Here is a 26,484-nt window from a genome sequence, read left to right on the forward strand (position 1 = left end):
GGATTCATTCTAGGCTTTGAATCCTCTACTGCTTAGCCACACCCCCAGCCCAGTGGTTATTCTCAATGTCTGCACCTAACAGCTACTTAATGATTTTAAGTTTTATGTGCTTCTCTTTTTCAGTGGTGCCTTCTTAAAATCTTCAAGCAGTGAAAGTATGTTAGAAAGAGGCTAATTTTTCAAATTTTTATTTGATTTATAAAATTCACATTTTTAAAACATTACAGGATAAAACTGTTAATTCATTGGCACCATGACAGCATCATTGTGTTAGTAGTGGCTAGGTAAGATGAATGGTCTATGCAGTTATCATGAAAAGTAAAAGTAGTGTTCAGTACATAACCACAAAGAAAGAATTAGGAAAGTTGTTTTTATTTTTTCCTTTTGTGGCCCTGGGGATTCAACTTGGGGCATTCACACTGAGCTATGTCCACAGCCATTTTTTATTTTTTTGAGACAGGGTCACAAAGTTACCCAAGACTGGGAGTGAGCTTGTGATTTTCCTCCCTCAGCCTCCCAGAGTGTTGGGATTACAGGCATGTGCATTCCTGGCTTGAAAAGTTTTTTAAACAGAAAAATCTAAGTTAGTATCAATGGCTCTTAAGCCATAAAAGCTGACTCAAGAAAAACATACAAAGCATAACTACATATCATGGTTTACATGCTAAATAAAGTAACTTAAATTAGAATTTAAACCTCCTAAGATTTGTTTGAAACATCATAAAAACATCTATTTGAAAAGTTACATGGACTTGTTTTCAGTGATCATAAAAATGTTAATCTATTCTGTCAATACAAAAAGGTTCAAGAATATAATTACATCTCTTCGGTCAGTATACGAGAAAGACAGTCTAGAAATTGAAGTCAGATCATCAAGTTGACCTCAAAAACTGACTTGAAAGTGAATGCGTTCTGGGTTCTGGACAAAATAGATCTTCAGGTAAAATAGTGGTTTTAAACTTCAGCAGTTTAGAAAGTTAAATCTTAATGTAACACTCAGGAAAAGGTGCTACAGAATGAGTGCTTGGGAGCAGGGACGCAACTGTTGTTACTAAATGGAACACTGAAATGTCTCATTTCTATGTCTTGCAAAACTAAAGGGCATGGCAAAAAGGAAGACCCTGAATGGTGGTGATGCTGCGATCATACAGGGTAACAACTGCAGGTTAAATTCTAGTGCTATCAACAGAGTAACTAGGTTAGTGTTGATTAATCAGTGAAGTAGGTTAAGTGTGTTTCACGGTAGGACAGAACCACATCATCTACCCAAGACCCTGACGAGGTGCTGGGCAGGCAGGGGACACTTGCTGAGGACGTGTACTGCAGCAGCAGGTCATTTCAGAGGTGGTTCCTAGCAGCTACTTCAGCCGGTGAAGTGAGAGACATTTGTCAACTGCCATCCTGTGTAATGCCAAAGGAAACATTGTAGTTTTTTTGTTTTAGATGCTCAGAGATGAGCATCTACGCCACCCCATCCCACCCTAGTACACGGGACTGAACTCGGCTTTTTGTTTGTTTTTCTGGTACCGGGAATGGAACTTAGGACCTTGCGCTTGCCAGATAGGCATGTGCCACTGAACTAGATCCCCAGCCCGTGAACTTGGCCTTTACACAGTCTCAGTTTTATTTTAAGGCAGGGTTTCACGTGTTGCTCAGGCTTGGCTCAAACTCGTGATCCATATGTCAGCCTTCCAGAGTACTAGGATTACAGGTGTGTGCCACATGTGTGGTTTAGCAGGGAATATAGGCCTGTACGTCCCTGCTGCTGATCCCCCAGTGGTTTCTGTACTATCTTTGAATTACACTACCTGTTAGAGATTGGCATGAGGGAAATCTGCAGTTGACTTAAGAAAGGGACTAGCAAGCACAATAACCATTTTTAGGAAGGGCCAAAGTAAATCCTGGAGGGTAAAATACTAGCCTCTTCTATTGCAAAACGGGAAGGGAGAAGACAAAAACAAATTGGAATCTTACCAGAATAACAAATCTGTTGAATCACAATGTTAATACTTCTAAAAAGTGTGCGTTTCCAATCTTGGATAGCTGCGAAGCTTTAAAGTGCAGTAAGAGAATTAGGCACTGTCAAATGCCAGCTGGACAGGAACGAGAATAATGTGAGCCGCACTGTGAGGCAGCTCGGAACATAAGGCAGGTGTATGCAGGGGAGCTGTGCGGCCTGGCAGCGGAGAGGGCACAAGGGTGCCCCATGTGATAATCACATGGCGTCATTTCAGAGCATGCTGTGGGAGACTGGGTAACTGGGCAAGTTCGTAACAAATTCTACTGTGCGTCGTTGCTGTGAGCTACGGAGAAGGGCACAAGCACCGACTCGGCTGCTGAAGAAGGGCTGTCTGGATGCAGAGTCCAAGTGGTCAATGACCTTGGTCAGTCACAGGAGCCATGTAGGCCGTGGGCCGGTTGAGTCAGGGCAGGGTGGACGAGCAGCTCTGAATGAGCAGCGCGTGGCAGGAGTCACAGACTCGCACCGGCTTTGGTGAGGAAGGCAGAGGCAGCTCGTTGTCGGAGCAGGCGTTACAGAAGATCTCCCCACAGTTCCTGCAGTGGTGCTGCTCCAGGGAGAGATGAGACAACCATTAATACAGTTGGAAGCCATTTTTATACTAAAAGCTTTTGACTCCCTGCCTCCTTTACCTTTCTCTTAGAGAGTGAGAACTCCTTTTCACAAAGCTTACAATGTGTTGCTTCTTTATCTTTCAGCCAAACGAGTCCCTGTAGTAGAAGAAAAGTGAGTACACATGTTCAAAATGGCAACATTAAAAATGACATGTGAGGCCAGGTGTGGTTATGCGCCCCTGTAATGCCAGCCCTTGGGAGGCTGAGGGGATGGCCACAAGTTTGAGGTCAGCCTGGAACATGGTGAGGTTCCTGTCTCAAGAAAATTTTGTCCAAGAACATTTTATAGCAGTAGATTGTGAAAAATCCAAAACAAGAAGCTGGGCATGATAGTGCACACCTGGAATTCCACCACTCTGGAAACCTGAGACAGGAGGACTGTAAGCTAAGCGAGACCCTGTCTCAATAAAGGGGAATGGGAGGCTGAGGATGTGGTTCAGTGCAAAGGCCCTGGGTTCACTCCCCCAGCACCGCAGTGGGGAAAGAGAGGACACGAGAGAAGCAAGACACCAATGTGAAAGTGAGCAAAACTCTACATCCATCCTGTTAAGGAAAAACTGATGAATCCAAAGCAAACTATGTATGTGCCAGGCACAGTGTCAAACGCCTATAATGCCAGCACTTGGGAGGTCTGAAGCAGGAGGATTACTGCAGAGTTTGAAGCCACCCTGGGCTATATAGCTAGACCCTGTCTCAAAACAACAACAAAAAGCAAACTAGGGCTGGGAATTTAGCTCAGCAGCACAGCACCTACCTGGCAAGCGCAAGGTCGTGAGTTTGATTCCCGGTACGGGGGTGGGGGTGGGGTGGAGGAAGCAAACTATAGGTCATTTAGAAATAAGTCCTAGTAGACCAAAATAACTGAAAGCAGCTCTCTTGGGGCAGCTGGTTATAGGGTGGGTAAGGGGCAGGGAGTGAAGAGTTAATTTTTGTTTACTGAGTCTCTTTAGGACTCTGAAGATTATTTTCATGGAACACTTTAATGAAAACTGGGTAGTAGGGTGGGAAATGTCACTAACGCACTTACCCTGCACTCTGCTTTCTCCTGTATCATGGAAGGGATCTGTGTGATCAGCTGCACTGAGCCGCATACTGAAGAGTGCACCAGCCATGTCCACACAGATTAACCTACTCAGGGTTGAAAGCAACCCCAGAGACTCCCAAGATTATTTAGGAAGAGGAAACAGCCTCAGTGAGGATGTGCGACTTGCTGCAGGTCACACACTACAAACCACTAAGTAATAAACTGACAGGAACTGAAGCACTTTCAACTCTTGTCAAGTCACACGGTAGGGCAGTAGTGGCAAACCTATGGCACTCGTGCCGCAGTAGGCTGTTTATCACTGAGAGATCTGAAAGGTTCGCCATCAGTGCTGCAGGGAAAAAGGATCAAGATTCCAAGGCTGACCTCCAGCAGGAGATGATACCAGTGACACACCAGTAGAGGTGGAGGAAGACCAGGCCCAATTGCTGATCGCCTGTTAGATGCTGCTGCCTGGGGACTTGTTTGTCATGCAGGGTGTGAGCAGGGCAGGCAAGCTCTCCACCTCGGAGCTGCGCAGCCGGCCCTGCAGTGAGTGCCCTAGGATTATACAAGGCTTGGCTTTATGTCGAGAGACATTCACATAGAATTGCATGCTTTTGAGAAAGCATTTTCTACTTACCTGTAAGGCTTTGTTAGCTTCTTTTATATCTTCTATTTTAAGTTTGGATCTAAAAAGATTAGAAACAGGCCCACATTTTAGTACACATTGAAATACAGAACGTCCAGTAATTCATTAGAAAGGCCTGGCTTGGCGCTGGGCACGGTGAGCCCCAGGAGCACAGTGCTACGGACTGAAACACTGAGCTTCACCTTTTGAAAATAGAAGGTTGACTAAAAGATACCATGAATATTGAAAGTTTAAAAAATGTAAAAGACATTGCCAAGAAGGATGTGATGACTGTTGGAAGTGAGGGAATATATTTTGAGTATAATTTTGCGAGGGACTAATAACAGGTATCTTTTACTGTAATACATCTTTATTTATTTATTTTTGAGACAAGGTCTCGCTGTGTAATCCAGGCTAGCTTGAATTCACTATGTAGCCCAGCCTGGCCTCAAACTCATAGTGATCCTCCTGCCTCAGCCTCCCAAGTGCTGGGATTACAGGCATGCACTACCACACCCAGCTGTAATAATTTTAAAATGTAAACCTTCACAACATTTTATAATCATCCCTCCTGATAAAACATTTACAGCATAAATTCAGTCAAAAACATTATGGTGTGGCCAGGCATAGTGGCACACACCTGAAATCCCAGCACTTGGGAGGCTGAGGCAATAAGATTGCCTTGAGTTCAAGACAAGTCTGGGCTGTGCAGCGACCACCCTGGACCAAATGGAGAGATCCTGTCTCAGAAAACCAGAAAGAAAAAGAGAAGAAAAACTCTTCCCTGTGTTTCATTACTACTTCTTCACAGTATGTTCCCACCTCATTTAAAATAGTATCTAAATGGCCTACAAAGCCTAAAGCCAGTTAGAAAACCATGATTAGGAAGGCTGAGGCAGGAGGACTGTGAGCTGGAGGCCAGCTTAGCTACTTTTTTTTTTTGGTCATTTTCAGACAAGGTCCCACCATGCAGCTCAGGCTGGCCTTGAGCTCATTTTGTAGCCCAGGCTGGTCTCAAACTCACAATGATCCTCCTGCCTCAGCCTCCTGAGTGCTGGGCTTACAGGCATGCACCACCACACCCAGCCTAGCTACATATTAAGACCCTGTCTCAAAAGACCAATAAAAGCAATGCTCTACACTAGGGATCTAGTATGCATAAGGCCCTGGGTTCAATCCCCAGCACAAAAACTGAGTCAACCTCAGTCAGTGCCAAGTTGGTTTTTTTTGTACCAGGAATTAAACTTAGGACCTTGTACTTGCCAGGCAGGTGCTTGCGCCACTGAGGTACATCCCTGGCCCCAAGTCCAAGTTTGTAAAGAACTCTTCTTGCTACTGTGTGGTAGGGAGAAATGTGCCTTTGTGCTTACTTCAGTGTGACTGCAGGTGTGAGGAAGAAGACACATCCGCACACCCACCCTCCAGGATCCCACTGCATGTGCAACCGGGGCTGAGCCGGGGCACCTAGCGCTGAGCTGAGCCCCCCAACCCTTTTCATTATTTTAAGAGTCTCAAAAGGCTGGTATCAAACTTGTAATCCTCCTACCTGAGCCTCCCAAGTAGCTGTAATTACAGGCATGTACCTATGCACCCAGCTCTAATACATATGCTTAAGTAAAACCACCTCAAACTACAGAAGAACAGCATACAATGGACTACACCTGGGTTCAGTATGCACGTCAGCACTTGTCTGTAATTCTGTACCTCTTTTGTGGCAGGGCAGGAGTTTGTTGAGACAGGGTCTTGCTATGCAGTTCAGGCTTAAACTCACTATGTAGCCCAGTTTGGCTTCCAATTTGCAGTGATCCTCCTGCCTCAGCCTCCTGAGAGCTGAGATTACAGGCACGCACCACCATGCCCGGTTCTAATTTTGTACCTTTTTTGTGCAAAATTTTCTAATCATAAAACATCAAAGATGTTATACCTTTTATAAAGGTAAATGGATTATGGGCCACTGTACTTTTCAATTTGTAGTTATCCATATCCATAGAAGTGAATTATTTATAAATGTGTTAACAGCACCAAACACCTGGTCACACATCAGGTTTTTCGAGACAAGGTCTCACTATTTAGTGCAGACTGGCCTTGTATTCACTATGTAGCCCAGGCTAGCCTCTAATTCACAGCAATCCTTCTGCCTCATCCTCTCAAGTGCTGGGATTACAGGTGTGCACCACCCCACCTGGCTTATTTTTTAATCTAACTTTATTGTTGTTTTTCTTTAATTGGTCCTATCTTTTTCTTTAAAAAGTTTAAGTATTTAAACTTTTCTGCCTAATTGGTTTGATACATTCATTCTTTCATAAGATTTAATGACTACTTAAAAATAAATAAATACATAAATAAGAGTTAATGACTACTTAAAGGAAAAGGGAAATTACTCGCTAAGTTTGTTGCCGAGTTCTTGAAGAGCTTGTTCTTGTTCATGATATATTTTCTTCAACTGCTGATTTTCATCCTGAAGATTAAGGAACTCCTTGAAAAAAAAAGATAGAAAATGCAATTTAAAAGAAACAATCCAGTGCATATATACCATTAATTAGGAATAAATCAATACCCTTTATAAGAAACAACTACGGCCCAAAGCCCCTTCCTACCTGCTGTTAATGTTTTCGTACTTAGACAGGGTTTCCCTTTTCTTAGTACAGGCCTTGAACTCACTCTGTAGCCCAGGCGTGGCCTCTAACTTGGGGCAATCCTGCCTCCACCTCCTGAGTGCTAGGACTGCGGGTGTGCACCACTGTGCCCAGCCTCACTACCTCCCCGCTGTATTAACTATTTTCTGTTCATTTAATCTCCTTCCTACACGCTCAGATGAGTACTGCGCACTGTTTCCCTGTACAAATGTAAATCATATAATTCTCTCTCTAAATAAGCTAACATTTGTTAATGTAACATTTCAGGTCGTCCCACTCTTTACTTTTTTAAGACTGACGATCTGTTGGGTCTGGTTTCTGAGGTGAGACGAGGCGTCCTTCTCCCTCTGAAGGTCCTCCTGCAGCGTCTGCCTCCACTCCTTCTCAATCTTCAGGTCGGTTTCCAGCTGCACCCTGCGAGGACAGCAGCACAGCGCTTGGCACCGCCCCGCCCCGAGCGCTCCCCCTGCGCTGGCCTCGGCAGCGCCTTCCGCAGGAACCGCAGGTGGGAGTGTTTTCGGTGGACGCGGTCAGCTGTACAGGGCCTTTGCCAAGAGCCCCGGCTGGACAGCCACCGCTGCCTTGCCCTCCCGCCCACGCGCCGGCGCACAGGAACGGCGCGTGCGGCACCTGTTCAGAGCCCCGTGTCCTGCGAGGAGGAGGAGGACGGCAGCGATGGGTGGAATTCAGGGCGGGTCTCCGCGCTTTGTGGGTTTTTTTTTTTTTAACAAATAACTAGTGAAGATTATTCATGATAATTACAGCAACTGCTAATTCATTTTGATATCAGCAATAGCAAAATCAGTCCCCGTACCAGTTAGCATTCGAAGTTGATCGGTGAGGAAAGTCTCAGCTACCTGACAGTGACGCTCAGGAAAGCACTCTGTCGCCTGGCAACAGGGCCCAGCTGGCCAAATTCAAGTCCCACCTTTGCTTTTTGGTTTGTTTTTTTTGAGTGAGGGCCTCATCATATGACCGGGGTTGGCCTCAAACTTGTAATCTTGCCTCTGTCTCTGAGGGCGGGGTAACCTGTGGGCACCCCAGGCCGGCTGGGGTCCTGTGTTGCAGACGGACCCCTTCGAAATGTGTGCATTATAATGCTCATGCGTGGGAATTACAAAGCACATATTCTAATACTGTGACAGTTTCTAATAATTCATAATAATTAGATCTCATTAAGCTATCACAGAATCACAATACCATTTTAATATTTTTGTTATTCTTTTTGTTACTTATTGTTTGTTCATAGCTAGCCATTTCAATCTACAGTTACATATTTCCTAGTGGAATATATTTTAGATTTTATTTTACTTATTGCAGTCCTGGGGATTGAACCCAGGACTTCTGCACTGAACTACACACCTTTTTTTTTTTTAATTTTAAGACAAGGTCTCATCTCAGTAAGTTGCCCAGTATCTTGGTTACTTTTCTCTTGTTGCTCTCACAACATACCTGACACTCAAAGTTAAAGGGGTAAGGTTTATTTAGCTCACAGTTTTTAGAGGTTTCAATCCATAATCAGCTGGCTCCAAAGCAAGGTGGTATCATAGAGGACAAACAGTTCATGTTGGGCAGAAGGAAGCAAAATAAGCAAGGGACCTTACTGTATCTTTCTGCTCCTTTTGTCTTTTTTTTTTTTTTTTGTACTGGGAATCAAACTCAAGACCTCACACTTGCCAAGCAGGCGCTACACCACTGAGCTAAATCCTTGGCCTCTACCACTTTTATCTTATCCAGGCTACTCAGGGCAGGTAGCACTCACACTCTTAATCCCAGTGCCCTTGAACCTAGCATTGAACCATGAATCAGTCCCAGCATCACACACCCTAGATCAGCCACCTCTAAAAAGGCCTCACCTATGACTGCATGAGTCTTTGTGGGGACATCTAGACATAAGCCATACCATGCAGGCTGGCTTTGAACTTGTAATCTTTATGCCTCAGCCTCCCAAGCAGCTGAGATTATAGGCATGCACTATTGTGCCAGCTTAAACTTTAGATTTTATAGTTCAAATCAAGCTAGGCATTGCACATGCCTACTATACCAGCTATATGGGAGGCCGAGGCAGGAGGATTACATGTTCATAGCCAGCCTAGGCAACTTAATGAGCCCTTGTCTCAGAATCAAAGGACCTGGGATGTAGCTCAAGCAGTAAGTGTGTGCTTAGTGGGTGTGAGGCCCTAGGGTCAATCTTTAGCACCTTTTTTCTTTTTTTTTTTGGTGCCGAGAATCAAACTCAGGACCTCACACTTGCTGAGCAGGCTCTGTGCCACTGAGCTAAATCCCTGGCCCTCCAGCACCTTTAAAAACAAATAGTGCACAATAAGAAAACCCCACCACTTTTCTATATTCATGTGAATATATATATTTAATGGTTTTCATTACTTTTATTAAAAATGGAATCATTCTTGGCAACCTGTCTGCAAACTTATTCTTTTAAACTCAGTGTCTTATACTGACATCCTTCCTAGTTGGGGCTACATAGATCATATAAAATATTAACAAAAGTGTTCTCAGAAAACTGCATATTCTGTGATGATATAAAGTCCTTGTGGTTATAAAAGCTTATGAGGGTACCCGGGATTTAGCTCAGTGGCATAGCACCTGCCTGGCAAGCATGAAGTCCTGAGTTCAACTCCAAGTACCCCCAAAAGAAGTCTTACGAAGGCTGGGGATGTAGCTCACTGGTAGAGTTCTTGCCTTGCATGCACAAGGCCCTGGGTTCAATCCCCAGCACCCCACACATAAAAAGGCTTATGAAAGCTGAGAATGGAGGCACACATCTGTAATGCCAGACTCTGGGAGGCTGAGGCAGGAGGATGGCAGGTTCAATGCCAGACAGGGAGAACCTGTCTCAAAATTTTAAAAAAGGGCCAGGGATGTACCTCTGCATGAGGGCCCTGAATTCAACTACAAGTACTACCAAAACCTCCACAAAACCTTATTATACTCAATACCTAATGGCTAACAGGTTAATGTTAGTAACACAAAGAATAAAATTTTCCTACAGAAGACAGCAAGGGGAAGGTGACAGTGCTCCGTAAATAATAAATGGAATAAAAACATAAGTAAACACAAAATACATCATAATTATATTTTCTGTGTGTGTGCATGTATATGTACACACTTGGTCAGAACCCAGGGCCTCTTGCACACTGGGTAAGCACTCTACTGCTGAGCTATATTCCCAGCTCAACCTTTTTTGATCTTCAAAGTGGATACCCTCACTGTCACCGTCAGGTACTATACCAGTCCATGCGCAAAGCGGGGGTGGGGCAGGCACACTCACAGCTGCCGCTCCTTCTGCACAATCCGCTGCTGCAGGCCGGCCGACTTGCTCAGACACTCCTGCAGGTACTTCTCATCCTCGCCTTCTGCTTCCATTTGCGCCCTCTCTGCTTGCTGCAATCTGGTGTAATTCAAATCAACTTTGGGTAAAACTGAGGCTAGAACTAGGGTGTAAAAGGGTGAAGAAGACAAATAAAAGAAAAATGGGGAAATAGAAACATTTCTAAATGAAAACAAAGTTTGGGGGAAAACTCACAAACTCAAATGTGAAAGAGCCACACAATGTCTAGAAATTGTTTTGTGATTTTTTTTCAACACAACATATAATATGCCCAGAATACTATCTTCAAATTTGTTTATTTCTTGCTCATGATTAACAGTGCAAAGCAATACAGACTTTACAATTATCTGGAGCATAGTGAACAAACTCCAAAGTATAATAGGTATGTTACTGCCTTTTGAAACGTAATGTGTGTGTTTAACTAGGCCAAGAGGCCACCTGGTATTTGTTATGCAAAGATATGTAAGCCAGGAGTCAGATGGCTAAGGGCCGAGCAGAGGCCTCCAGTCACTCCAAATAACAGCAGCGTCCTTCCTACGGCACCGTTACGCATTTACTAAATTATGCCAAAGCTCTGTATATGTCTCTGTGTGTACATATACATGTGTATAGGTGTTTTTAACATTCAGAAAGAATTTGGTGCTATTTGGCATCATTTTTTAGAGGTCATTTTTTCCCTCAACGCTAAATATTAAAGATTAGCTTAAAAACGTGATTTTCATTTTTTCTGTTTTTATTTGCAAGTCATTGTTTGTCCCAGGGCTTAACTCCACTCTCTGCCTTCACTGGCCATCAATATTTCTGGCATTTAACTTCAATATTTTATAAGAAAATATTTCCCAAGATTCAGAAGACATTGATTCCTTAGAGGGAATTGCAAGGGACATTTCTGTTCAGCTAACCCACAGTCCTGCCTCTTCCTTTCTGCTTATAATCAGACTCATGGGGCAAACCTCACATATTTCAGGAGTATAAATGCTGCTTTCAAGGAAAGGAGATTAACACTTAACGTGATCTCCAAGTTTAAAATTAAAATTAAAATGTTAAGGCAGTGGGGGGGACCCAAACTTTTCTCCTAAGGTCACAGAAAGTAAAATAAAGAGTGAGGTAGGCCTTGAAGTTGTGCTATCCTGGACGAGGGGAAAGGGAGCTGGGACCTGAGGGCCTGAAGCACAGCATGATGGCCAGTTAGGGTCAGAAACGATCTGAAAACATATTAAAAATATCCGTGACGGAATTCTTAGGCAAGGAGCAGGCTAGGGTGGGCTCAGGAGAGACGTGTGCCAACACATGTGAAACCAAAGGATAACTTATTTTTAAACAATTTTTGTATTTTCCATCAAAAAGTAGCTAAAAAAATAGAACTGCATTTGGAAACCAGACCTCCAAATGGTCACTGCTGCCCTCAGCCCTGGGAGCGAGGTGTGAGGAATGTGTTTTTGGAAACCCAAGTGCAGCTTGGCCCGCGGCAGTGTACTGCCCAGGCAGCCGGCTGAGAAACCCGCGGGGGTCTCCTGCATCAGTTCTGTCTGTCTGATCTCCTGGCAGAGTGTGGGTTTCCCTTTAGCCTGCTTAGATGCGAGTGGCTTTCAGAAAGAGATGTCCTTGACCAGCTTGTACTGGTCCTGAGTGTCGCTACCAGCACACTTCACCAATGACATTGCAATCGTCCTAGTCTGAGTTAACAAATCATTGTCACTTCATGATGGAATGGACAGAAATCAAAGACAGAAAAAGGTAATAAAGATGTCCAAAATGTAAAAATGGGGATAAAGAAAACAAAAAAGAAAAAAGAAGAAAGAGGATGTCAATAAAAGAATATTCATGTCAATAAAGCATTAATAGTTATGTTTTTCATAGGTAGATTCAAAGAAAGCAATGGGAAGACACATGTTGACATCAACATGACAGGGCAATGGAATACATTACACTTTCCAACGATAAAAGTGAAAAATGCCAATATAAAACGATTCAATTTAAACAACATTGTGTCTTGGGTTGGGTTGAGGGACCTGGCTCGAAGAAAGCAAACTAGACTGCTTGTTGAGGACGCCTGACTTCAGATGTGGAGAGGGTGAGTGGCAAAGGGTAAGGTGATCAGCACACAAGGAGATGATCAGGGACAGCCCACCATGAATCCTGTCCATGTGTAATTTTTCCAGGTTTTGTTTGTGTATTTGTTTTGTTACAGATTAAACCACAAGAAATTGCTGACATTAAGCCTTTTTAAAAAAAATCTACAAGATGGTAATTTCAAACAAATCAGACTAATATAAAGCAACTGAAATTCCATGCAACCACCAAAATTCTGCTCAGTTTAAACAAAAACATGTCTTAGTCTGTATCTTCCTAGTGGTTTCTGTGGCAGGCGTCAGAGTTATAAAAAAAATAGGGGAGGAGGGAACAGAAAAAACTCATGTTGGCAGTGCTGTACCTTTGTTCCAGCTGCTTCATGGCTGTAGTAATTTTACTGGTTTTTTCTTCTAGTCGGGAAATTATTTCATTTTTTTCTTTCAAGCCATCTTCAGAACCCTATTTAGAAAAAGGTAAAAGTCACTGTGGTTCTGATTTTTAAACCTGAATGTTTATAAGTTTTCTGCAATGGAATTGTTCCTTTGAAATGAGCAGAATTAATTTGTACATTAAAATAACTATGATATAGTGTTACTAGTGTTCATTTCAAAAATAATAAAGATTTCATTGTTTTTGGAAGACAAGATAAACTCATGTAAAATATGTCATTTAAAAAATTAAATTGTAAAGGACATTGGCAGCAAGTCTACTTTATGGTGACATCACTTTATTAGAAAATTCACAAAGACAATAGAAACACATTTCAATCAAAATGACTACTTTCTAAGGACTACAGTGAATACGGAAGTTTATCAAAAGGCGCTGTACATTTAGATTGAGAGTCTTTCCGAAACAGTCTTTATATTTTCAGCATTAAGAAACAAAGTCAGGCCCAGGATATAGTTCAGTGGGAGAGCATATGCTTAGCATATGCTCCAAATATAATTTAAAAACAAATAAATAAAGCCCAGCACCACAAATAAATTTTAAAAATGCAACACATTCCAACACGAAAAAAAATTCCAACAGGGAGTTTTGTTTGTCCTTTCACGTGTCTTCATTACTTTTTTTGGTGGTGCTGATGATCTAGCCCAGGACCTCATCCGTGCTAGGCAATCTACCACTGAGCTACACCCCCAGCCCACATCACATCTCTTACGCTTCTATCTAGGAAAAAAACAAAGATAACAGAAACTGGCTTTTATAACCAATATGCACAGTTAGAATGGCTTAAAAACCAAATACTTCCTACAATTTTCAATTTATATAAAAATAAATCAGGCTGGGGCATAACTCAGTGGAAATGCATTTGCTTAGCATGCATATGGCCCTGGGTTCGCTTCCTAGCAATGCAAAAAAAAAAGAAACTGTTAGAATTTAGAGTGAGGTGTGGTGGTGCAAGCCTGACATCCCAGCACTCAGGAGGCTGAGGCAGTAGGATCACTGTGAGTTTGAAGCCAGCCTAGGCTACACAGGGAGTTTAAAACCAGCCTGAATTACAGAGCAAGAACTTGTCTCAAAAGGAAAAAAAAAAATTTAGGAACACTGTTTACCTGCAGCTTTTGATACATCTCTATATTGATGGCTTTGACTTCCTCTAGCTGTTGGCGAAGGCCTATTAGGGTGTCCTGCTTCTCATGGATATCTTTCTCCAGCAGCTTCATGGCAAGCTCGATCTCATGCTTCATACTCACTTGTACTGAAAGCTCATTCTCCACATCCTGCAATTCCAACACATCTTCAATTCCCACACCACTCAGGGTGTCAAAATCAGATGCAAGGCAGTTAATGAGAGGACAGACTTTCCACTCAACCACTCCTTAAGTCCACTAATGATAATCAACCCTGTCTCTTACATAATTTTATGTGAGAAAGCATTTTTAGACTCTGTTAATCACCACTATTCTTTTTTTTTTTTTTTTTTTTTGGTTTTTCTCCGGTACCAGGAACTGAACTCACGACCTTGCGCTTGCCAGGCAGGCGCTTTTTGCCGCTGAGCTAAATCCCCAGCCCCAATCACCACTATTCTTATGGTTCAAGTTGTTTTTTTTTTTTTTGGTGGTCTTTTTTTTTTTGAGACAGGGTCTCGCTATGCAGTTCAGGTTGGGCTTGAGCTCATTTTGTAGCCCAGGCTGGTCTCGAACTTGCAACAATCCTCCTGCCTCAGCCTCCCAAGTGCTAGGATTATAGGTATGCGCCACCACACCAGACCTCATTTTACAATCATGGATTGTAACTCAGTTTCTTTTTTTTTCTTGAGACAGAGTCTCACTATATAGTCCAGGTTAGCCTTGAACCCACTGTGTAGCCCAGTCTGGCCTCAAACTCATGGTAATTCTCCTGCCTCAGCCTCCTCCTAAGGGCTAGGATTACCTGTTTATGCCACCACACTTGGCACATAACTTACAGTTTCAAAAACACTTGTAGGGTGGGAGCCTAGAAACTGTGAGAACACACAGGGAGTAGGTTTGCTGTCCCACATCTAAAAAGATAAGGCTGAAGAAGACCTGCAGAGTGCTGCTAAAGTGACTCTAGGGAGTGACCTGCCGTAACTGGGACTCATCGCGCAGCTGGCGCCTGGCATCGCTGTACATCGCGTCTAGCCCCTGCCGAGAGTGCTTGTACGTCTGCAGCTCAGCTTCGACATCCACTCTGGTGACCTAGGAGGAAACACCCAGCGTTTTATGTTACAGTCACAAGCACTGCTAATGCAGCACAGAAGTCGGCAGAAGCCCTGGCCCAGGCTGCTCCCTCTGCCCGCGCATGCACTCACCTCTAGATGCTGCTGTGTTTTCATTAAAATCAACTTATTTTCACTTCGCAATTGATGGTTTTCTTCCTGGAGTTTAATGATGTTATTCTTTGCTATTGCTAACTAAGAATTATGAAATGGACAAGAAAAAATGGAACAACATTTAGTTATATTTGCTTTACAGATTATGTTCATGACTATAAGCAGTAGAAAATAAAACCCTATAACTAGCAAAATGTCTTTTACATTGACAGAAACTTTCATAATAAAAATGGGTTCTTTTATTTTGGATTTCCTTTGTACTATTTCTATTTCCTTTTGTAGGTGAATCACATTATACTTTGTTATTCTTAAACATATGCTTACCATCAGATTCGCACTATATCCTGAATACAAAATGCCTGGGTAAGCACCTAAAAATTATGTGATAAACAATACTGTAAAGACTTGTGTACGACATAAATGTGTCCAAGAAAGTTTTGCTATCTCTGAAAATGTAATGTGTACTCACAGAACAGAATGTCCACATACAGATATGTGCCACCACCCCTGGCCACTGGTTCCTCTCTAAACTTCCTAGGTCTGGATGTGGAATAGGAGCTTGAGGACTGACGCATGGGAAACCACTCTCACTATCAGGTTAGACATGAGTGAGTAGGTGGTCTGGTTCTAGGGCCCAGGATAAAAAGAGGGATCTGAGGAGCTGGGTGTGGTCCCAGCACTGAGGAAGTTGAGGTAGGAGGATCACCGTGAGTTCCAGGTTAGCCTGGGTTCCATAGTGAGTTCAAGGCCAGCCTGAATTATACAGAGAGACCCTGTCTCAAAAAAGCAGGATAAAGTTGACTTGCAAGTAATAATTCCAAACTCCATTTTACTGGGCTATCTCTTAACATGTCCCCACTGACTTGAACCCCTGGTGGGACATGTTGACTGTACAGCTGCCTCTTGGGACAGTCATGCGTGCACAGCCCGTCAGGACTGTGCTAGAACTTCCCAGAGCACCTATGGTCAAGAAGAGGCACTGATTAGGAAGCAGCTCGACACTAGTCCCAGTTAAGAATCTGACCATCAAAATAAAGATAATATTCTTAACTGTAAACATGCAAATTTCCATGTGTTCCCTGGTTTGGAAATATCAGGTCATTTCAAAAAGAAGAATTTAACATGAAGATAGGACTCACTGCACTAAATAACAAGGTCCTTCCTCTGGCCTAAATAATTCTGCAGATATGAAGCAGTAAGTCTTTGGTTTGACAGTTTTTTAAAAACGTATCTTAAAAAGTAACTCTACAAATAGTATTAAAAAGAGTCAAGGTAATTTCTTTTCTTTGTGGTACTGAGCATTGAATCCAGGGTCTCTGTACTAGACTATATCCCCAGCCTATTAAAATTTTTTATTTTGAGATAGTGACTCTCTAAGTCACTATATCACACTCAGTCTGGGGTCAAACTTGCAATCCTCCTGCCTCAGCCTCCCAGGGTGCTGGTTACAGATATGTGCCACCACTCATGGCCAATGGTTCTTCTCTAAATGAGAAGGAGGGCCACTGGATGATGATATCTGCAATGTGGGAAACTAACGCAGAAGGGAGGAGTTTCACCCATGGGAGGGGAGAGGTAGAGGACGGGTGGGCATAATCATGCAGTGGTGCTTATGAAGAAAAATGATCTGACCAGAGAAACAATGGGGACAGAATCATTTTAACAAGGATTCTAACTACTGGTCATTCCACCATCTCATGCAGTCACCCAGATTTTAAAAGGAGAATCACAGCTTATGTACAGAAGAGTCTACATGAGTTTCCTCTCTGGGGACTTGTTTCTATGATAATCTCAATTAACAGTATCTCACTGAGAGTTTGCCTAAGAACATGTAGCTTCTCTAGAACTTATGATCATCCATTACAAGCATTCCATTGTAATGAGAAAGAGAGACAGAGACAGAGGGGAATCAAGCCCACACTTAATGAATTCATTCTTTCTTGTGTATGTGTGTCAGGAATTGAACTCAGGACCTTGCGCCTGCCAGGCAAGCAAGCACTTGTGCCACTAAGCTATATCCCCAGCCCGAATTCATTCTTTTTGTTGTTGTTGTCTTTGAGACAAGGTCTCGCTATGCAGTTCAGGCTGGCCTTGAGCTCACTTTGTAGCCCAGGCTGGTCTTGAACTTGCAACATTCCTCCTGAGTGCTGGGATTACAGGTGTGAGCCACCACACCCGGCTCAATCAATTCATTCTTAAAATGGAAAAGGATGACAAGTAGTAGGTCCATGAAAAACAGTTACAGGGTGACAATACCTCTTCAATCAGCTTAGTGTTTGACTTTTCTAATGAGTCAACTCTTGAATGGAGGCTGCTGACTGTGCTGCTGAAATTAACAAAGAGAAACTCATTCAGAACCCTGCCATCTGGCAAAAGTAACACAAGTTACCATCCAGGACTCAAGTGAGTGGCGTGCACTAACCACCCTCAACAGGTTTCTGGCTGTGGAAAACTTTATTCACTTGCATAATCTGCTGGTTAGAACAGCAAAGAAGACTACAAGAAAAACTCCACTTGGTGCTGCTCATTACTCACTGTCCTCTTGGGATCGTTCTTAATATCTGAGAACAGAAATTCTATGCAAAGATTCTTGAATATTGGGGTTTTTTTTTTGTTTTTTGGTACCAAGAATCAAATTTACAACCTCATGCTTCCCAGGCAGGTATGCCACTGAGCTGTATCCCTGTTAAAATTATATTTTAAATTTTTTTTGTCTTTTTGAGACAGGGGCTCACTATGCAGTTCAGGCTGGCCTTGAGCTCAATGTATAACCCAGGCTGGTCTTGAACTCACAACGATCCTCCTGCGTCAGCCTCCCAAGTGCTGGGATTACAGGTGTGCGCCACCAAGCCTGGCTCTAAACTACTTCTAAAAGGATGAAATTTAAATATATATTGTCAGCATGCATCTTAAATAAGCATATAAAGAATGGCCTTCAATCCAAGTCACAATCTGTTTCCCTATTTCATTATAACTTAAGACACTTTCAAAGTCACTCATAGCTTTAGAAATATGAATGAAACACCTATCATTAGGTACAGGTCAGCTAGACACCCTGAGTCCCAAGAATATACTGTCAAGTCAAATAACATCATATAAACACATTTTGGTTTTTTATATTAACCAAAAGTAAACATTATTTTTTTTTTCTGGCTTTTTTGAGACAAGGTCTCACTATGTAGTCCAGGCTGGCCATGAACTCATGATGTAGCCTAGGCTGGTGTCAAACTCATAGTGTTCCTCCTGCCTCAGCCTCCTAAGTGCTGGGATTATAGGCATGCACCACCATGCTAGGCAAAAACAAACATTATTATACATGTTGGTTGGTCTGTTTCCCAAGGCCTTCTTATACTACTCTCAAAAACTTTCCTCAATAAAATGTAATATGCTTTATCACAGCATTATACATAATAAAACAAAGTTTATACCAGCTTCAGAAAAAGTATTGGCAGTTTAGGTTGGTAAAATAAAAGCTTTTCCATTCACATTACATCATTTTGAAAAATATGAACACTCTTCAGACAATAGCTTGATTCCCTTCAACAAGAGCTCCAAGGTGTCCAGACAGTGACACAGACCAGCACAGGACTGGGAGAAGACCAGGTTACAGTCCAGCTCTCTGCTTCCCTAAGTGTGCCACTGTGACAGCTGTGAAGCCCGAGCTTCAGTTTCTTCCCATAACTCTGGATGATGACATCCACCTTACTCTTACATGAAAACCAATACCATGACAGCCAAAAGCCCACTCTGAAGACAAACCTCAACAGTGGTTTTCTTTGAGTAAGGGATAATAGGTGTGTTCTATTTTTTCCTTTTTTTTTTTTTTTTGGTGTTCTATTTTTTCTACCTCTTCATATTTTTGAAATATTCTAAATGTACATAGTAGATTACTTTCTACTAGAAAAGAGTAAAACATTTTATAGTAATGTATGAAAAGTAAAGCACTGGAGCTGCTCAGAGGCTGGAACACAAGACTGAAAAGACAGCGTGAGGGCCTCTGGACTGAACAGAGGGGGCTTGCACACTGCTGAGTGAGACAGAGTGCAGGGAACAGTGCCTTGTACACAACCTCGGGGAGGGAGGAGCCCACGCGGCATAACTGCTACCGTCACACGTGCCCGCGGAGGAACACAGGACTAATGTGCTGTGCCAGGGACCTGTGAGCAGGGGCCCAAAGGACAGAGGTCAGTGCAAAGGGGCGGCACTTCCTGTGTGCTTTAAGTTTGAACTGAATGAAGGTCTTACCTGCTCTCATAGAATGGAAGTTTAAAACTACTATATAAGCAACACAAGGTTGCATTCAGAAATACAACTTGAAACACAAATTATAAAATATACATGTATTTCCCATGATTTCTATGAATTAAAAAAAGGCACTGAGAAAGTCTTTCCAATTTTTATAACTTTGGTTTCTTTTTGTAAATGGGAAAAGGTTTGTTTCTGACTGTAATATGATTTTCTTCGAGAACTCAAAAAATTACAAAGCATAAAATAAAAATTATTACTAGCTATTCATAATCTCAACACCCAGAGAAAGCCACTCTCACTAATTTCTAAATTTAACAGATGTGAACAGCCTGTTTCTGATTACACAGCAATAGTACAGCAGTCACAAACCACCTTTTGCTACACAGCACCCAGACCTGGCCAGTCCAAGCTGCAAGATGCATCATGTGTAAAACATACAGCAGGTGTTAAAGAAAGTACTACCAAAGCAAAATACCTTAGTAATTGTATGTTGATGTTGAAATAATATTTAGGGTACAATGCATCAACTGAATTACTAATTTAAAAATACCGATGTGGTTGGCAGACACTAAGTTCTTCTGTCTCGCATTGTTTCCGTCAGAACTGGCTGCTTCCCATACAGACCCGCACTCCTTGCCCGCAGCTGGCACCAACGGCCCCTAGGACAGGCTGGGAAGTGACAGCCACATCTACACACACAGCCCCTGGAACAGGAGAAATGGGCCTCCAAACCACCCAAATGGCACAAACGTCACCCTTACCAGCCTTTTCTCCCTGGGGTACAGGGACAAGTTTAAAGTTCTACCTGAATTCAGTGAAGGTTCTATTTAAAATCAGATCCTCACTTTCTGCTGAATTCTCTCCAATAATTCTTTGTGTTCTTAATTTCTGTTCTCTCCCCTCAAACCTTTCTCTTAGAAGAAAGGAATAGGGTTAAGCTAAAAAAAAAAAAAAAGCCTAAGACAATATAAATAAATAACTATGTGAAGTACCCACAATACTTACTTGAGTTGTCTATTTAATTCTTCAACATAATTCTTTTGGTCCAAAATGGCAGCAATCTGAACATTCCTGGGGGAGGAGGCACAGGTTTGTGATAGTTGGAAAGGTGAAAAAAAAAAAGCTAAATCATTTAAAACAAAATCCAAGAGTCTTTTTTTCCCTTTGGTATTAGGGATCAAACCTAGGGCCTTCACACTGAGCTTTATTCTCAGCCCTTTTTTTGGTCTTTTTGAGACAGGGTCTTACTATGCATTTCAGATTGGCCTTTTTTTTTTCTTTTTTTTTTTCTGGTACCAGGAACCGAACTCATGACCTTGTGCTTGCCAGGCAGGCGCTGTGACACTGAGCTAAATCCCCAGCCCCTCAGGTTTGCCTTGAACTCACTTTGTAGCCCAGGCTGATCTCAAACTCACAGTGATCTTCCTGCCTCAGCTTCCCAAGTGCTTATCCTCAGCCTTTTTTAAGCCCCAAACCCTGAAGTCACCCAGACTAGATTTAAACTTTCCATCCTTCTGCTTCAGCCGCCAGAGCACTGGGATTACAGATATGAGTCACATACCTGGCTAAAATTCAAGAACCTCTATAATCACTTAGCCCGAAGCTATGTACTAAGTAACTATAACCTCTGTTGAGTAAATTGCTTATTAGTACTAAGCTTAACATATCAGTATATTTTAAATACAGTAACTAGGATTAGCACAAAATATAGCTACTAAAACAGGTCTTGGCAACAGGTGTGGTGGCACATGCCTGTAATCCCAGCACTCAGGAGGCTGAGGCAGGAGGACCATTGCGAGTTTGAGACCAGCCTGGGCTACAAAGTGAGCTCAAGGCCAGCCTGAGCTGCATAGTGAGACCCTGTCTTAAAAAGATTGATCAATCAATCAATCAATCAATCAATCAAATAAAAAACCCCAGGTCTTGTCAAACACAGCTATGACCCAAAGTCCTACTTTATATTAGTCGCCTTCTTTTAACTCATTTTTCCCCATTTGTTCTGTAAAACTTTTAAAGAATATGAAAACGAAACAAAGCAGGAAATTCAGGACACACACAGACACACTGTAAACGAATGGATGTCAAGTCACTCTGTAAAAAGCTGTATTAAAAAGTACAACATGTGAAAGAACTTAGGAAAATCTTACCTTTCTTTATTTCCAATATCTTCTTCATTCTTTAGATACATGGAAAAATCAATCACTCCAACCTGAAGTTAACAAAGTTAGTTTTACTTAAAGGGAGAACTAAAGCCACTAACACCCACCTGAGCTCCACTCTTCACCCCCTTCAGTGTGTGACAGGCGTTCACAGCTCGGAGCAGCCTGCAGCACAAAGACCACAAGCTCTGCATGAGGCACCAGCCACGCCCCCTCACCTGAGAGTCTAAATCCTCTCCCTTCACGCACAGGTTGGCGTCGATCACGTTCAGGCCAACCAGCAGCCCGACGATCACAGCCCCCTCCTCTTCCATCATCAGCGCATGATACTCGTAGAACTCACTACAAAATCAGGAGTGAAAACCTGAAATCACAAAATTATTTCTAAAACTAAATTTTACAATCTTAGTGCGTTATGTTATGGACATGGAAGTAATCAAACAAGTATCTTTGCTTTCTTCTCACATTTTTATTTTTTGTAGTGCTGGGGACTGAAGCCAAGGCCTCATGCTGCGACCCAAGTGTTACCCTGAACTTCATCCCTGGATGTCAGTGTGGTACCCTTTAAATTAGGCTTTCTACAGGCTAACTTTCCAAATTTGAATGTTGACACAGAAAAAGAGGAAAAAGAAAAAGAGAAAAAGAAAAAGGAACTGAAAGAGATAAATGAAGAACTTTTGGCCAGGCATACAGGTATTTTACAGGTTCATGCCTATAATCCCAGCACTCAGGAGGCTGAAGCAAGAGGACTGCCATGAGTTCAAGACCAGCCTGGGCTACATGGCAAGACCCTGTCTCGAAAAAAAGGGAAAGAAAAAAAGAAGAAAAGATTTTTTGAGCAAGAAGAGAAGCAAAGAGGGACTAAAAGAAAAACAAGTGGTGTGGAGGAGAGGAATGGCTGTAGTCCCAGCTGCTCAGGAAGCTGAGGCAGTGGCATCAAAAGTTCAAGGCTGGTCTATGCAACTTAGTGAGACCCTGTCTTTTTTTTTTTTTTTTTTGTCTTTTTGAGACAGGGTCTCGCTGTGCAGTTCAGGCTGGCCTTGAGCTCACTTTGTAGGCCAGGCTGGTCTCAAACTCACAAAGATTCTCCTGTCTCAGCCTCCCGAGTGCTGGGATTACAGGCGTGCGCCACTACGCCCAGCATGAGATCCTGTCTCAAATAGTTTTTAAAAAGGGTTCAATAGTAGAGTCATTACCCATCAGGCCCAAGACCCTGGGTTCAATCCCCAATACTACAGAATATAAATTAAAAATTCGCAACCATGGTAGCACATGCCAGTAATCCCAGCACTCAGCAGGCTGAAGCAGGATGACAGCTGCAAATTCAAGACCAGCCTGGGCTACATAATGAGACTGTGATGCACAAGGCCCTGGGTTCAATCTCCAGCACCAAAAAAGAAAAAAGAAGAAAAGAAAAAGTTACATTAATGCCTAAAAGTAGGACTTGTTGATATATAATCAGAGAAATAGTTACCACTATCTTATGCCACCCTGAATAAGTACCAAGGATATTATTTCATCACTTCAATGAAGCTTGAGATCACTGGCAGATTGTAGGGCTCGAAGTATGGTCATTATCATCTCACAATGGGAAATCCAAGGTGTAAACCCAGAGGTGTGAGTACATGACCATCAGGGCGGTTCCCCAACCATCCTGCCGGTAGCTACTGGAGGGCAGCTTCGGCTCTGAGCTCAGCCTAACACTCAGCCTGCAGCTTGGACTGAGCCGGCTGCGAGCAGTGTCAACGGGAGAGCAGACACGGAAGAAACACACTGGATTAAACCCCCAAACTCCAATGCAGGTCTCTGTCACAGCGTCGACTATCCAGCAGAAGAACAGCAAGAAGCATGACACACAGGCGGACGTCCCCTTGCCGCTGATGGAAAGCTTATGGTTCTTATCTGGGCCCCTTCCTGACCCGTGTTAGACCCCGTCATGTTTTTTCTCTCTCAATTTGCTCCTCCTGTTGTTTTGCACCACCTTATTGTATCTTCTACATCCTTACATTTTACATCTCCAACCCCAGTGCACAGACAGGACTCAATAAAAGGAGCCACGAGGTGAGTGTGGGCGCAGGCACCAACCTCAGGAGATCTCTCTGGAGGATCAGGCAGCGCAGGTAGTCGGCCATTTTCTTTTGCATGAGGGCCAGCCGCAGCCAGGCCCGCGCTCGGCCCAGCGGGGTCCTAGGAAGAAGAGGCCAGCAGTCAGAACATGGCCTTCGTGCTGGGTGAGTCACAGGCTGCCTGTGCAAGCTTTGCTGAGCCACACATTAGCAAAGGAAAGAAGAATTTTGTCAGTTTTGCTTTTCCTTTTATAGATTTCAGCCAGCTTTTTGAGCAAGGAGCCCAACGCCTGGGAGGCAGACAAATCTGCTCCAGTAGAACATCTAAGTAACATTTTAAACTTGGAAAAAATGATTATTTCTCAGTACCTGGGAAGCTGAGGCAGGAGGATTACTGTGAGTTCAAGGCCAGCCTGAATTGCATAGCAAGACCTTGGCTCAAAAAAAAAAAAAACCCAAACAAAACAAAACAAAAGCTACTTTTTACAGGAATAGTAAATGGACTTTTGCGGGGAAGGATGAGCAGCTAAGGAAATGACTTACTTAAGACCTGGTAAATCTCGGACACTGGCTCCTATTTCCTCTGCTTCTGGGTACAACTTTTCCACCAGTTCTAAAGGGCCCCAGATGGTTTTGTTATAACTCAAAAATGATTTTCTTACTGGAAAAAAAAACAACAAAAACCAATGCACACAATTTAAACATAAACAAATGTAGAAACTTCATCTTTAAGATGGAGTCTCAGCATTTCTAACAACGCACCATTACCCAGAGACCTTCCCCATGGCCACCACCACATGGCCCTGTGCATGAGCAGCTGGTTCTGTCAGGATCCTGGAGCCCATACTACTTTTTGCCATGTCAGAAAAACCCATCTCAGCCATTCATCCATGTCAGAAATACGCAGAAAGGTAAATAAAGCCAGGCTTAAACTGCATGCTCAGGCCTGCAATCCCAGCACTCTGAAGGCTGAGACAGGAGGATCGCTTGAGTTCAAAGCTGGCTGGCCTATATAAGCAAGTTAGACCTTATCACCAAAAAACTCCCCCCAAAAACCAACTCACTAAACTTTTCCTTTCTGTTTTTTTTTTGAGACAGGGTCTTGCTATGCAGTTCAGGTTGGCCTTGAGCTCACTTTGTAGCGCACTCGGCTTCCTCTTTGGTTTTTACGTGTCTCAGTTTCAGGCTCTGCAGTCAGAACTTCCAAGCTCTAACTCATCCCAACACGCCAACAACAGCCACGCTTCTGCTCTCTGAGTCACAGCAGCATACAGCTCTCACACAGTCCTCTACAGAGGCTGAGCACAGGGACTAGAGACCAAACCTGCCAGCAAAATTACTGCAAGTAAATATACACTGAACGTTTGTAAGTCAGATATATGGCTGAGGATACCGGTCATGGGTAGAGCACTTATCTAGGATGGACACAGCCCGGGTGTTGATTCCCATTACTGAAAAAACAATATAGAACAAACATTTTACATGAAACAATAACTCAATGAACTGTATAATAGCATGGACTATTCTTTTCAGTAATCATTTACATTTCTATAACATCTCAGTTGAGAAGACACTTTCTCTAGGCATGTTCTTATGCACTTAGGTGATCTCTGCTACAATAATCTACTGTCTCAACGCCATTTGTTCATCAGGGCTCAGACTATTAATATGAGTTCATATCAGAATCACTCAGAACTCGGGAGGCTGAGGCAGGAGGATCTTTGCAAGTTCAAGGTCAGCCTGGGCTACAAAGTGAGCTCAAGGCCAGCCTACACTGCATAGGGAAACCCTATCTTAAAAAGACCCAAAAAACAAAACAAACAGAAAAAAAAAACCCAGAATCATTAAGCTTAAAATTTTAAATACCTGTAATTGTCCTAGAAAATAGAAACCAGTTCAGGACACACATTGAGAAAACTTATTTAATGGGCCGGGGATATAGTACAGTGGCATAAGTGCTTGCCTGGCAAGTCTGAGGTCATGAGTTCGATTCCCAGTACCACAAAAAAAAAAAAAAAACTTATTTATTTTTGAAAAAAAATTAATCAAATATGTATTTTACAAACCAGGCATGGTAGCAAATGCCTTAATCCCAGCACTCAGAAGGCTGAAGCAGGAGGATCACCATGAGTTAGAGGCCAGCCTGGGCTACACATCAAGTTCAAAGCCAGCCTGAACTACATAGTGAAACCCTGTCTCAAAAAAAACAAAATAAAACAAAAAATAAATAAACAAAACAAAAACTAAAACTAATGAAACAATAAAAACTACACATTATCGGAAGATCACCCATGTGAAAAGTAAAATGGTAATATTTCCTTTCAAAATTAACCTACTCAATATTTTTAAATGCAAAATAACAGTAATGAGCCAGGTGTGGTGGCACACACCTATGATTCCAGCACTCAGGAGGTTGAGCCAGAAGGATTGCCAAGGGGTCAAGGCCAGACTGGGCTACACGCTGAGTTCAAGGCCAGCCTGAACTACAGCACAAGATCCTGTCTCAAAAACAAAAACAGCCAGGGATATAGCCCAGCGGTGGTACACCTGCCTGGCAAACGTGAGGTCATCAGTTCAATTCCCAGTACCAAAACCAAATATAACGGTAACTATGACCTCAAAACACACATGTTCAAGAATATCTGAGATAGAAGGGAAGGCATTCCAAGGTGAATCCACGCTCTGAAGCGTCAGCCTACCTTTGAGACCGTGTTTCAGACAGTGCTCCATGACAACAAAGAACTGCTGCAAGGGCGGGTAGTCCGAGTCCAACGTGCGGCCGAAGCTCAGGGCGGATTCAATGAGCCCCTTGATGCTCAATTTAGCCATGTTTAGCAGATTCGCTCTCTCTACAGCTGTGGGGTCTTTTGTAG

The 26,484-nt window shown here is 42.8% G+C and overlaps 1 protein-coding gene across 5 annotated transcripts; it reads right to left on the minus strand.

The window, feature by feature from the left end:
- Window positions 1-172: 172 nt before the first annotated feature.
- On the minus strand, window positions 173-26,484 carry Rufy2 (RUN and FYVE domain containing 2; the record flags this gene model as incomplete). 5 transcript variants are annotated; one of them, XR_261163.2, is given in 18 exon segments in its annotated part: window positions 173-1,401; window positions 1,975-2,567; window positions 2,653-2,730; window positions 4,299-4,347; window positions 6,668-6,762; window positions 7,207-7,336; window positions 10,212-10,331; window positions 12,706-12,803; window positions 13,898-14,065; window positions 14,888-15,004; window positions 15,118-15,219; window positions 17,395-17,464; window positions 20,392-20,457; window positions 21,534-21,595; window positions 21,764-21,887; window positions 23,631-23,732; window positions 24,155-24,272; window positions 26,311-26,484. XR_261163.2 is itself a non-coding variant. In XM_005385995.2 (17 exon segments), coding segments are annotated over 17 exon segments (1,814 nt in total), but the record flags the coding sequence as incomplete, so codon positions are not given.

This window comes from Chinchilla lanigera, unplaced genomic scaffold, assembly GCF_000276665.1.
Source record: "Chinchilla lanigera isolate Chin_1 unplaced genomic scaffold, ChiLan1.0 scaffold00024, whole genome shotgun sequence".
Taxonomy (NCBI): Eukaryota; Metazoa; Chordata; class Mammalia; order Rodentia; family Chinchillidae; genus Chinchilla; species Chinchilla lanigera.